Genomic DNA, 14,091 nt, shown 5'->3' with positions numbered 1-14,091 from the left:
CTATGCCTGAGGGCCAAGTCCAGCCAACAGCCCGTTTCTGCACAGCCTGAGAGCTGGCGATGGTCTTCAGACCTCCCAAGGGCTGTCACAGAAAAGAACGAATGCATGCCCGAGACCTGATGTGGCTCGCCAGGCACGCACTTCCTGGCCCCTAACAGAAAGCCCGAGGAGACCACTCTTCCGGGCAGCCATCCACGCGCAGGGACAGCACAGACAGTTCAAGGCCAGCCGAGGGAGGCAGGAGCAGGGAAGGTGCTGAGTCAAAGCACAAGACGGCAGGAGGAAAAAGGAAGGCGGGAGAAAGAAACAGAGGGAAAAGCAAGGAGGCGAACAAGATCGTCTGCTTAGACCTAAATACATCAACTGTATTTACCTGAATAGAGAAAGACTAGACACTTCAATTACAGTCAACAATTTTCAGCCTGGATTTAAAAACAAAAGTCAACCGTATCCTGATAAAAAGAGAGACACTTTAAGTATACATAAGGATACTGAAATATATATGAGGACACCTGCTTAAATATACACAAGGATGAAAAAGACACTCTGTGAACACTAATAGCTGCATGGCTACTGTCACCGCCCCACGAGCTGGACCCCACGGCAGAAGCACTATCAGAGATGAAGACCGGCACTTCCTGATGAATAAAGGCTCGGTTCTTTCCACCAGGAAGGGGGGATCAGCCATGGCTAACTGTCCTGCACTTCTGAAGGGCAAAGCCGGCGGTCAAAGGGGAAGGGGCTTCTAATTCAAAGTAAAATGGCAATAAATCATCAACAGTATTTCTCGACCAGGAGAGGAGAAAGTCGAGATGTGAGCATCACAACACAGCAACGTGGCAGGTCACGGGAAACCATGACAGGGCCCGGGGCTGCTGGAGGGCAGGGATTCGGGACTGCAAACAGGGATGGGCGGCTAAGTATTCACAGCACCGACGACCACTACAGGACGGCTGGTAGTGCGCCCCGACCCCGCGTGGGCAGCACAGCCCTTCAGGTTCTTTGGACCACTACTCCTAAGGATGGAGGGCCTTTGGCACGGTGACCCGATATCCACATACATATATATACAATCACATGTAAGTATTTATATTCAAACACAACCAAAGAACATCCATGTTACTAGGAAAACAATCCAGTATTCTCTATCCCCCTTTTTATTTTAAAGGAAAGCTGTAACCCACCAAACTGATTTTACAGCCACTAACTGTAACCTGCAGTTTAAGCAGCACCGGCCTAAATGAAGCTCTCGTTAACTTCTCTGGGAGGACACTGGCTCAGGGTCATCAGAACAGTCTGATGGTGAACAGAGCACTTGGAAATGTTAACAATGGGAAAATTACAAAATTCTGCCTCTAAATAAATAGATTAAAAAATAAAACCTGCACAGGCAGCTTGTTTTCTAATGATGTAAAAAAATCTGTACTGAGTCTCTGCATCCAATGGCTGACGTGCGCAGTCCTGCTGCCCCTCGGAGCCCTTTCTCTGGGCATTTAACAGCTCCCACGGAACGGAAACCTGCTCATCTTTACTTGTGAAGCAAATGCTGAAAAATGTACTATAAATTCTGGAGGAAAAAGAGAGATGATCTCCATGGCTCAGTGGTGAGCAGGAGTTAATACAACACTGGAGATAATCTGGCTTTTACCGGCTTTACTGCAGAATGAACCGCGGCTGGTCCCCCAGGGCCTGCCCGACCTGCCCCAACAGCACCAAGTCCAGGACGCACCCCCTGCAGGCTGCAAACAAAACTCAAAGACGTGGGATGGAAGACAGGGCAGGGGCACGTTCCCATTTGCTTATTCGACATGTTTATGACACACTGAAAACAGATTCATTTTTATTAAATAGTGCAGATTCCAAACTTTATTTAGAGGCAGAATTTTTTATTTAGAGGAATTGTTTATTTAGAGGAAGGCTTTCCTGAGAAAAGCTCATTTTCCTTGGACTTCCTAGTGTCAAGACTGGTTGGTCTTCAGGCAGACCCTTCCTGAGAGCAGTCACTGCAGCCGAGCAGAAGTCTCGAAGCTCAGCGGTCTCTGGGCTCTCATACTCAGGAAAGGGAGCTTCTAAAATGAGGAGAAGGGACAGAATTCAGACGAATCCCGGGGGCGCTCCCCTTTGAGGCACCCTGCTCTTTCCAGCTCTGTCCGTCCAGGTGTCTCCTGGAAGGTGTGGAGGCACCTCTCAGCGAGCTTCTCTGTAGAAGTCCGGACCAAGGAAGGGGGAACGGGTGGAGGGGCGGTGGACTTGGCTGTCGACACCCCCGCTGTTGAGCGGAGCCTGTTACCGACTTCCTTCGCTGGCCCTCATCTCTCTCGCCCATGAAGAGACCGAAATGCCAGGCTCATCCTACAGCTTGGGCTGAGCCGGTCTACGCATGGCCTTGCTGCACATTCTGCCTCTTCCTGTGAATTTGCTAAAACGCCACAGAAACAACCGCTTCCATATACAGTCGGGTTGTGTTTGCTGTTCTTGATCTCCTGGGACAGTTGTCCTCTGAGGTTTTCCTGGCAGGGGCGCCTTAGACAGACGTGAGCTGCTCCTCCTCCTCCCATGTGCACAGTGCCCTGACCAGACCAACTGGTCCCTCCTCCTACACCATCATTTTGCCCACATCTAACCTGCCCTAGGAGACCAGACGCACAGAACTCATGCCACCTCCCTCATAAGACATTTCTTGATATGTCCCCAAACCAAATTAACCTTTCCTCCCTCTGAACTTGCAGAACATTAGGAGATTATTTCATGTTATGCATGGCACAGAGATGAGGGGGTGGAATCACACAGACCTGGGTGTGAATCCCGCAGGCTCTGCCGCCTCCGGTGTGGCCGTGAGCCGTCAGTTAGCCGTGCGATGCGGTCACTCACCTCTACGACCTGGCGCCACTCCATCATGGAGATGGAGGAGCGGAGCGAGCTGGCACACGGTAAGCTGGCACACAGTCGGCGACATGGTAAGGCTTGGGAAGTAAAAGTTTTGTCACCAAAACCCCTACAAGTTTTAAAGAAATTAAATGGGAAATGTTGGAACTGCCCAAATAAACTGAATTCCTAATATAACAAACATGGTAACTTTATGAGCAATTTATGTCGCACATTTTTGTTTGTAACTTAAAATGTGTCCTTACAGAAAACATGTGTAATTTATATATCTGAAAAGAACTTACATCTAAAGCACATAAAAGACTCTTACCACCCAAATAAAGAATGGGTAAACAGATGCTTCACTACCAAAGACGTATGGATGGAAAGTAAGCACACGAGAAGATGCTCCACATGGCTGGCCACTGGTGAGATGCAAATGACAACCACAACGAGACCGCTTCACACCCACAAGAATGGCTACCGTCAAAGAGGCAAACATGACCAACGGGGAGACCCCCCCACTCTCGAGCATGGCTGATGGGAATTCAGATTGATACAGACACTGTGGAAGGTAATTCGGCAGTTCCTTACAAGTCAAACATAAATCTACCATCTGACCCAGCAATTCCAGTCCTAGATATCTGCTCAAGAGAAATGAAAATAGATGTCCACACAAAGGCTTGTACATAAGTATTCACAGCAACGCTGCTCTTAACAGCCAGTGAGTGATGACAGATCGTAAGGATGAACTGCTAAGTAAAATGGACCACCACTCCACAATGAAAGGAACAAAACACGGACACATGCTACAACATTAATGAACCCTGAAAACATGTGCTAAGTTAAAAAAAAAAGCCAGACACAAAAAAGACCGCGTTGCATGATTCTGTTTATATGAAATGCCCAGGAAAGACAAATCTATAGGAAAAGAAAGCAGATTTATGTTTGTCTGGGGCTGGGGGTGGGAATGGGACTGGCCATCAATGGGCACAAAGGATCCGAAGACGGAAATGTTTCAAAACTGGAATATGATGATAGCTGCATAAATTGGTAGTTTCATTAAACACCACTGAACTGCACCCTTAAAATGGGTATGGAAATCATACCCCAATGTTGAAAAAATGGAGCAAAGGTGACCCCAAAAGCCTTGGTTTTGGGGGTCACTTTTGGATAAATGATACCATATAAAAAAAAACCCTGTATATGTCACTTTATTTTCAAAATGTCATGTTTTCTGCACTGACCCAATAAGAGTTGGAGGAGAACCATTTGTTGCTGTGCTACTAAATTTTGCTACATTACCTCCCTGCTTTTTAAGAGGTTGCCTTTTTGAAGTTGGCATCTCATTTACCTACTGACTTGTGCCCACTTAAAGATGCACAGAAGTGAGCAGAGGCATTGGCTTGGGGTGGGCTGGGTGGCCAGGATGAGAATCCCAGCGGCACTGGGCAGCCCTCGGGGGATGAGCGCCACCAGGAAGGCCAGTCTGGGTGCCCAGGCTGGCGCCGAGTCTCACACAGCCTCCCCTACCCTTGATGCCCATCTTCCACAAAGAAAGCTGCCTGCCAAGCCATCTGCAGCCCTGGGTCTGGGTGGAGCTGGGAGCCTTACAGGCTCGTGGTTTCTTTAGGACCCCAAGAGGGTACCAGGGGCACTGGGTGTGAGATAAGATCAGGGCTGCAATGGGCAAACGTAGAGGGGAAGGCCTTTGTGTGCTGGCAAAGGCCGGGGCTCAGGCCCCACACAGAAGGAAGTGGGTGCTCCCACGCTGCGTGTAGGCGCCCATGGAGGCCTCTGAAGGCCCCCATGCTCTCCCCGGTGGCTTGTCCACAGAGCCTCTCAGTGCTGGCCTCCTGCACGCTGGTGACCAGACCAACCAGGGAGGCCGGGCAGGGTGTGTGTCCAAAACACAGGGCTCCACGCCCCTCATCCTCCCTTCTGAGCTCGAGGGGCTGAAGCAGAAGAGGCCGAGCCACCTGCCCCAGGGTGGGCGCAAGAGGGCAGCTCTCCTGCTCCGTCGCGCTGCCCGCTCCTGGCGCTTACCTGCAGTCCTCCCCTGCACAGTTTCCCGGGCTTTTGTTTTCCCCACTTCGTCTCTGAATGAGCTTCCAGTCAATTACGACTCATCAGTGACTGGCAGGCATTAATGAATTACTGATTTTTCACCTGCAACCAGCTAATACAATATATTTATGTTGGAAAGAAAGGTACTTTGTGAATGAAGACTGGCGCCTTTTGGTGGCTTTCCTATCGAGCATGATACACGTGCACGACTCCAGCTTGACAGCAGAGTAGATCTTAGTCCCGGCTGTGGAGCCCAAAGCACTCGCCGCCGCCTGCCCCTGCAGACTCTCCGCCAAGCTGGCCCTCGGGGCTGCTGCTTCCGTCTCCTGCAGTGCACGCTGAGGGCAGGCGGCCTGGCTGGGTGCAGGGGCTCTGCCCAAGCCCTGCCCAGCCCAGCCCTGCGGCAAGACACTCGGCAGACTACCAGCCTGCCCACTTCAGAATGGAGGCAATGACACACCTGCCTCTGAAGGGCTCCAGCGAGGACTAGAGTCCCTGTCAAGCCCTCACCCCGGGCCTGGCCCCGAACAGGCGCTCAATGCAGCGCACCTTCCTCCTGCAGCCGCCTGCCGGCCCTGTACTGCCCAGCACCAGCAGGCTCCCTGCACACTCCTCCACGTCCCAGGACTCACACGGGGTCCTATGGCTGGAGACCACCGCTAGCTTAACAAGTGCTCAGGGCTTCAAACCTGAACCGAACTCCACATGCAGTCTTCAGCGTTGGCCTGCTGCTCCTGGGTGAAGCGGGGGCTCAGCCGCTCTTCTGAGAAAGCACAACACAGCGACTATTTTATTCAAGACACAGTGTTGTTAGCTACTTAAAATATGCTGTTTACACAATGGATGTTAATTGGGAATAATTTTTTGGCACGCTTTTTGCCTCCAGTGATTGGATTACTAACTGGTGGCCCCGTGGGGTAGGTTCCCTGTCTTCCCGACTCCCTGGGGCTCGCTGAGACCCCGTATCTCCAGCTCTGTTTAAGTGTTTCATTGCTTTGTTCCAGGGCTGAAAAATGTCCCTTAATTTCCAAGCATGGATCTTATTAGCACTCTCCCAAAGGATTCAGAATATAACTATGTACTGCAGCGGCAACATGCTTATTCAGCAGGCGGCTGGGTTGGCTTGGATAATTAGAAGTCGGGGGGCGCTCAAGGAAGGTTCACTGTAATTTACTTCCAGACACAGCAGCTTAATTAGAAAACAAATTCCTCCCTTAGCTTTAAAGACTGCGAAATAATTATAATACACACACACATACACACACACACCACCCGTAGCTTCTCTCTGGTCTTGTGTTGAGACTCAACAACACGTCTCGCACCTCTGACAAAGGGAGCAGAAGCTGGGGAGGGGTCAGTACCCACTCTCCTGGGGAGCCTCACGCTGAGCAGTTGCGAAGAGGCAGCTGCTTGAAACAAACCACATTAATACAGAATAAGCATGCAGCAGGTCTGAAGTGTGGGACTTCTCACTCCCTCGTGAGGGTAAAGAGGATGATGACGGGATCCAGGCTGGATTTCTCACTGTCTAGTGGCAGCGAGGGGAGTGGCTGGCCCTGAGCTTCACGTTTGAAAAGGCGGGTCACAGAAGTGAAGCTTGGCACACCCACAGCTCCTGGTCCTGAGGGCAGGACTTCCTCATCAGCAGATGCTGACACGAACAGCGAGCTCCGTCCTGATGGGGCACTGGCCCTGGAGGCCTGGGCACACACTGAGCTGCGCATGGCGGAAGCGCAGCTTTGAGGAGCAGGAGACGGTGTGGGGCGCAGACGGGCGCCTCCCCTTCTGGTGCATGCACGCCCAGTGCTGCCCGGGCTCCGCAGGCCGGCTCAGCACTGCACTTACAGGTCTGTGTCGGGCCAACCCTTTACACCGAGCTGGGGCCTGGGAGGGAAGCAGGCAGAGGACGAGACGCATAGCACTCTGACCTTGTGCAGGTCATTGAACTTGAAGGAAATGGAACCCAACCACACAGGCCTGCACTCTCCCTGCTTCAGCTCTGAATCATGACTTGTCACTCTCGTTACGTGGTGGGCCTAGTGGCGGAGTCGCTTTCACCCTGAGAGGTGACAGGGCCTCCGCAGGGTAGGAATTCCCATGTGGTGAGCTGAAATGAGAGTGAAGCTACACAAACCAAGTGTCCGGGACTCTGACAAGGCCGGCGGAGATCGACCACAGGGCCCCGCCAGCTGAGCTCAGCTCACGCATCTGCAGGCGCTCCTACCAAGGCCCCGCACAGCTCACAGCTGCAGGTGGCCCGTCACACCCGTGCAGGTGCTTTCTGGTGGCGAGTGTTCTTCGTCCCCCACAGAGACCCAGGGTTTGGGTTTGGTTCGGAATACAGAACTGCTAAGAATTAGAGAACCTGGGCCCAGGGGCCGAGCACAAAGTCCCTTCTGCGGGGTCCCGTGATGGTAACCGACAGCCAATTATCCCAGCCATGAGCCTGGCCTTTAATCAATGCACCCAGAGAGCTGCACCAGATGCCCGCGGAAGCGTCTCCCAGCTCTGCCGGCGAGGCCAGGCGTCCTGCACAGGAGGGCGGGGGAGAGACAGCCACACAGCCGCCCCCAGGGAGTGAATGCCCACACAGAGGGGGATGGGTGCCCCGTCAGCTTTACCGCAGACACGCTTCAAGGGGCCCACAGCCGCACTCCTCTCAGAGAGCGGAGCCAGTCACAGTAGGTGGGGACGCGTGGGACTATCACCCGGCCAGCTGCTGGGCTCTCTAAGATCTCACCCAGCAACCACTCCACCAGCTTTGTCCACATCGTGCAACTGTGTTATTAAAATCTCTCAAACTATTAAAAAAGTTACGTGTTGTGAAATATTCTGTGCCTTCTCCAAATAGCAGCTACTGACAGGCTGGCGGAAGGTGCCTCTGCCCCCACCTCACTCAGTCCCACAGCCAAAGGTGAATCTTGGTAAGCAATTGCGGGGTGCTGCTTCGGGGCCCCAAGAAAGTCTTTGAGTAGGACAGGGCTTCTGAGGAGGGATGCCCTCCTGCAGAGTCTGACTGGGGCAGCAGAAACCCTCCAAGTCCCATGCAGTCCCAGGAACGGTCCTGACCCAGAGGAAGCAGCCAGTCCCGCGAGCAGGGGCAGTGAGTTCACTTCTGACTGCTGTGCTTTAGGAAAGTTTTGAAAAATTAGACAACCCACCCCAAAACTTAAAAGACTTTTGTGCACGTGTCAGCTGTCACCCCGAAGTGGGGCACTTTCATGCTCAAAGCACCAGAAAGAAGGAAGCTGACTGCAAGGTCTTCTTTCAGACATGGAGCTCTGGGCTCATGTCAGGGAGGTGAAACCTGTCACCCACAGGCACACGGGACACAAGACCGCCCGGAAGGAGCTGGGGGAAGCCTTGTCTGGAAGCACAGTGGCCCCGGCATTTTGCACAGGGTAAGGCTTGTCCCGCCCATACCAAGACCAGCAGGGCAAGTGCAACAGGGTGAGGGCAGTGGGGACCTGTGTGGGAGCCCGGATGGATGACAAAACCAGCCAGAAGGTGAGTGGCGTCCCTCACATGCCTGGCCTCCCTCTGAACTGCCAGCCCCAGTTCGCACCAGGCCCCGCCATGCTCCTGTTCTCACTTTCTCCATCCCCTGGGCCCCATTTCCCCTACTCTTCCACATCTTGGTGAAAGGATTTCATCTTGTACTTGACTTAAAACACGACACAACAAAACACGAGCATACGTGTGAGTCTGGACTGTGCAGACTTCAGCTGTGACAGCGGATGAAGTTGCACTCCCTCCTAGAGGCCCGGCCTCCTGTGGCTACCCTCAGGGGAGGATGGTTGAGACTCACACACCGGGGGAGGGCAGCCTTGGATGGAGAAAGCCTGCACACACAAGCACCACCCCGTCCTGACCAGGCACTCACTCGGCACGTCTTCAGGCGAATTAGAAACTAGGCAGCAGCAGTGGGGTGGCGCTGTGCAGAGGAGGCGCCTCCGAATGGACAAAGGTCACAGCATTTTAGAAACTGGCTGATGAAAATGAATACGTTGCTGAGATGATGGAAGGGAAAAGGGCGAACTAAGTCCTCCCTGCTGGAGGGGGTACAGTGTCTGAGTGTGAGCTGTGTCACACGGCGACGCCCCAGGCAGACTGGCCTTGGCAGCCGGTCCGTCGCGAGGAGCCAGCCTGGGGGGCGCGGTGGGACACCAAACAGGGAGGCAGGAGCCACAGAGCCACTGTAACCGAGAGCTTCATATTTTGAGAAGAAATTTCTAGAAAATGGTAGTAAAATAAGTGAAAATAATGAGACTTGTCCCCAGAAATGTTCTATGAATGTAGAAACCACAGCAGCCGGGAAGATCGTATTCATTACAAACGGGCTCCATTACCGCCTGGCTTGGGAACCACAAAACCAAATCTGCTTACTGAAATTCCTTTTTCTTATAGACTAAGCATGACTGGGAAAAAAAATCTAAAAATAAAAAAACATAATAGCATTTTATTTTAAATGGAGGAATCTCTCATGTAAGCCGCAGAAATCAAGAAGTCGTATTTACTCAGAAACAGATCTAAGGCAGTGTGGCGGGTACTTTCTGGACCTTTATGTCTTGATTTTTTCTAAAGTATAAAATTCTGAAGTTTGGAGTTTGTCCTGGTATAAAAACATTAACATAGTTCAACCACTCACATGCAGTCCCACTTGGCCAGGTTACCAGGCAGGGCACCACATGGTACGGCCAAGGGAAGTGCTGGCTGTGTCGGCTGAACACACCTGCTGAACCGTACTCAGAGGCTGGCCACTCGGACCCTCAACACACCTGCAGGGGCTGCTCACAACGGACTTGGGGCTTCTAGAGCCACCAGCTCCCGGTCCCTGTCCCTCACCACAACCACAAAGGAAGCGCCTTGCTTGATGCCGTGAGGGGAAAAGTGTGGATCATTCTGGACACTGGTGGCCCATCCCAATCAATCTCGACAATAAGCTTTTCTAAAATGCAAACCTGAAATCAGAACTCATGCTTTCTAATTGCACAGTTCGACTTGGATATTGATTTTCCAGCCGTGTGCAGTCCTCACCTAACGGCTTCAGAAAGTGAGGTCACACTGACAGAGCACACAGCAGCTCCAGGGAAAGTGTGAGGACAGCCAAAGTGTTTGTGGGGTGGGGACAGACCGGGGAAAGAGGCGTGTCTCACGAGAGTAGCTTCGGGGTGAGAGCGGGGCTTCAGCCACTCTGCCCGACCCCACGTCCACGTTCCCTCCCCAACACCCATCCCCACTCAGGATGCATTTTGAAAACTGCCTGCTGTTAGGGACAGTTAATTATGCTTTCATTGTAAAATTAAAATTAAAAAGCACACACCCACTTCCAGGATTTAACTGACTTTGTGGCATCACCAGGCAAGGGAGAGGGTGCAGAGCAGAGGAGACGCAGATCCGCATACCCCTCGGAGGCCCGAGTGCAGTCAGTGGCCGAGGACGTCAGCGAGCAGGGAGAGAAACACCGTGTGGTCCCGAGGAGGACCCGGCGGCTGCAAACTCCAAGTCGGGCTTGAGAAAATAATGCTACAGACGCCAAAGTCCTCACATGTAAGGGTGTTTACTTCTACTTTCCAATCTTTGTTAACCAGTTTCAATAATGAGAGTAAAGGTTTCTTCCCAAGAAACAGAGCACATTTCATGGAAAAACAACGGCTCTGGCCCTCTGGAGCCTGGTCCCAGGCCCTTCCGCCTGTCTTCTTGTAAAGTGTTCCTTCATGTCCTTTGTTCAATTCTAAATTGGGTAGTTTTCCCTTAGTTTGGAGTTTTGAGGTATCTTTGTACGTTCTGGATACAAGTCCTTTGTCAGCTGTGCAATTTGCAAATATTTCCCCAAGTCCGTGGCTTGTCTTTTCACTCTCTTTGCAACGTCTTTCAGAGAGTGAACATTTTAAACTAAATGAAGTCCAGTCTGCTGTGCGTGTGTGTGTGTGCACGCGTGCACATTGTGCTCAGGGTGTCGAGTTGCCATGCTCACTTTCAGCCTGAGAAAAGTGCCAGGACGGGGGCTGGCTGTCCCGACACCAGAGTCAGGTAAAGGGAGGCCTGTGTACAGGAAGGACCAGGGAGACACCCAGAGACCGGCCGCAAGAGAGAGCCACCCAGGAAACTGAACTGAACCAAACACCGTGCTCTTCCGTAAACCCGGGGCAGGGGTGGTGAGGGCGGGCTTCCAGCCACACCATCCAACCCCACGTCCACGTTCCCTCCCAGGCCAGCGACTGCACTGGAGCTTCTGAGGGGGTGCAAAATTGTATCAGCCAAATAATTTAAAGAATGCGTATTTTTAAATTATGTGATTTTTAAAGCTGTTTTTACTCTGGAGAACCCTGAGCATGTGATACTGTCTGGGGCACAGCTCGGAGTGGCCACAGCCATGCTGAATCCCGGAAGGAGCACGAACTGGGGTGCTGGTCTCACGTGGAGACAGAGGTGTGGGCTGGGGTTGGGCTTCATGCCGCCCACCTGATGTGGGAGGAACAGCGACTGCCCCCTTCACAGGGGGCTCCAGAAATACAGGGAGGCAGAAAGAAGACATCAAGGACATTTTAAACCGAGGACTGTCTGAGAAGACTGCCAGCAGCGACTGGCCACGATGAAACGCTGCTTTATGGAAATTTTAATGGGTACAGCTTATTTGAGGAATTATATGTATATGCCAATAGGCGGATAGCTAATGGAGTACTTCAGAACTCAGAAATGGGGGGAAATAAGACCCAGAAGAGAGAACACAGCAATAGCTGCTAAACAGAGTTCTAATAAAACAGCTTTGCAAAGCTCTGAAATCTCATCAAGGAACCAGACCAAACAGATCAGCTGACCAGACAGGGCTACTATTGTATCATAAAAAAAATTCTTTTCCATGTGGTGTTCCCTGATGATCACACTGTCTGTTGGGCGTCTGTGAACTGCCCTCCAGGCCGCGGTGACTCCGGCCTGCAGCCCCTGCTCCGGCCACTGGGTCTGTCAGGGCAGATGGCCTCGAGTCCGGCTCCCCTGCGTGCAGCTTCACCCCGGTCCTCAGCTGGCCCGCAAGGCTCCCACTACCTCGCTTCCGGCTGGCCAGCACGCTGACCTGCCGACACACCTCGACCCCGCACTCCTGCCCTGGCGCTTGCCTTTCTGACAAAGGCTCCTCAGCAGCTGTCAACCAGGGGCTGGCTTCAGGAGGACCAGGACCAACCCTCGAGTGGCAGGGCTGCCAAGCTTTTTACGTGCCCTGCTGCCACCGATCAGTGTTACGCTGGCTCTTTCTTGTCATAATGTTCCATCTTCCTTGTGAACAAGAGCACCTGGAGTCACTAGATACAGTGGCCAACCAGTCACATGATCTCCTGGGACATTTACAAAGTATAAAAGGAGAAACCATACTCAGTGATTGCTGGCAGGTGTCCCATTCATACTTTGCTGATTCCTTCTTTTAGATTTATTTCTACATGTAAAATACATGTCTATATTATCATAAACATTTTTTAAAGATGGGAAAAAATTGGAATCAATTAATGCTGCTCCTCCCAGAGTGAACTACAAATATATCATTTCATGAGTTTTTAGTGTGTGCTCATTCAGAGCTGCGCATTGTTCTGAAAATTCTCTCGGAAGCCTGCTGCGCGGACTGACTTCCATTTGCTTTCTTCCCAGAACACCATGTCTGACAGGCCATTCTGCATCAGCACGAGTGAAGCTACCGCATTCTCTTTATTTGCCTGAGAATGAACAACCCCTCATTGGGAACCCCCGTGGGTGGGAAGGGGCCTTGATCGATTCCACCACGACCTTACTGGCGGGCCTTCTGACATGATATTCTAGAATACTGTTCCGGATACACAGGCAGTAGCTTTCTAGGAGAGAGACCTAGAGGACGGTCTGTGTTTCCTGACTAATTTAATTAACCTCAGCCCTGGTTGTTTGAATCACGATGTTGCCTGTCCGACTTAGAAAACGATGGGCTTGTATGTTAATTCCAGAAGAAACATGCTCAGAGCGGAGGGTGCAAGGAGCGCCTCCCACATGAACCGGATGAGCACCCGGAGGACCAGACAGAGAAGGCAGAGCCACAAGAGGGGTCTCGGGCCCAGAAGCTCCCGGCAGGCGGCAGACGAGCTGGCTCACCAGCCTGGAAGGCCGAGGAGGGCCCGTGTGACTCGTGGCCCCAGGGAGGGCGCCTCCTAAGCGGACCTCTTCACCTGCTCCATGACGGGACATGGAACTGGGCTTGGGGACGGGAAGGTGCAGAACAGTAGAGGGAAACCGAAGGCAACACGCGGACAGCGGCCCACGTTCTGGCACCGGCAGGCAGGGCGTGAGACGGTCTGAATGAGCAGCAATCCGTTCTCGCCTTAGCCGAGTGCGCGAGCACGTTTACATGTTCAAAGGATTCAGCGTTTTTGCTCCTTCTTTAATGTGGCCCCCAAATTAGCTATGTCTTATGCAAGCCCTGGTGTGACTGTCACAGCCGCAGCCTTAACCGGAGAAGAAAGGCGCGCCCACCTGAAGGGGAGCCTCCCCTCGGCAAAGGACGTGCCCCCGGAGCCAGAGGGAGAAGAGGAGGCCCCAAGGCCCGGAGGCCCCAAAGCCCAGGCTCTTACTTACTTTTCTATCAAATCCAGTGTGACTCCAGGCACCAGACTAACGCATTTCTGCATGCAAAACCTGCGGGGAGAGAGAGACAGTGATCACACGGGCGGGCACGCCACAGGGGAGGCGGCAGCGCCGCAGATAGCGGGGAGGTGCAGTGGGGCGGCTGAGGCGGAGGCCCACTCGCCGATGAGGACCCCCTTCGGGCCTGGGCGCGAGCAGGCCAGCCGCAGCGGCGGGGGGCAGGGTCCCTGGGGGGGCATGGGGCGCGGCCCGGAAGGAAGCTCCCACCCAGGTCCCGGGCACACCGGCCTTTTCTGTCTTTTTTCCTTCTTAGGAAAGTACGCATGGGAGAGCGGTGAGGACTGAGCGCCTGTGAACGACCTCCGGGCACAGAAATGAAACCGGGGAGGACAAAGACAAGCGAGTCAGTCACATCGTTTCAAATATCATGAAGGCGTGTGGTCAGAGCCAAGGGACCTGACGCTCGCAGGCAGGTGCTCCTGCAGAGCCGGGCCGCTGGCGGGGCCCCTCCTGCTGCGTGCACAAGCGGGAGGCAGGACACTGTCCACCTTCCTGTCA

General features: G+C 52.8%; 1 protein-coding gene across 5 annotated transcripts in view; it reads right to left on the bottom strand.

The window, feature by feature from the left end:
• RPTOR (regulatory associated protein of MTOR complex 1) overlaps positions 1 to 14,091 on the bottom strand; it is a 338,209-nt gene that overhangs the window by 129,531 nt on the left and 194,587 nt on the right. For all 5 annotated transcript variants that reach the window (XR_005029883.2, XM_036910527.2, XM_057501786.1 and 2 more), the window contains one exon: positions 13,525 to 13,584. Coding sequence is in view for 4 of the 5 variants with exons in the window: in XM_036910527.2 (XP_036766422.2) it covers positions 13,525 to 13,584 (60 nt within the window). In the remaining variant the exon portion in view is untranslated. The remainder of the gene's footprint in view (positions 1 to 13,524; positions 13,585 to 14,091) is intronic.

This window comes from Manis pentadactyla, chromosome 4 (assembly GCF_030020395.1).
Source record: "Manis pentadactyla isolate mManPen7 chromosome 4, mManPen7.hap1, whole genome shotgun sequence".
Classification (NCBI taxonomy): Eukaryota; Metazoa; Chordata; class Mammalia; order Pholidota; family Manidae; genus Manis; species Manis pentadactyla.
This window is presented reverse-complemented; position numbering and strand designations above follow the sequence as displayed.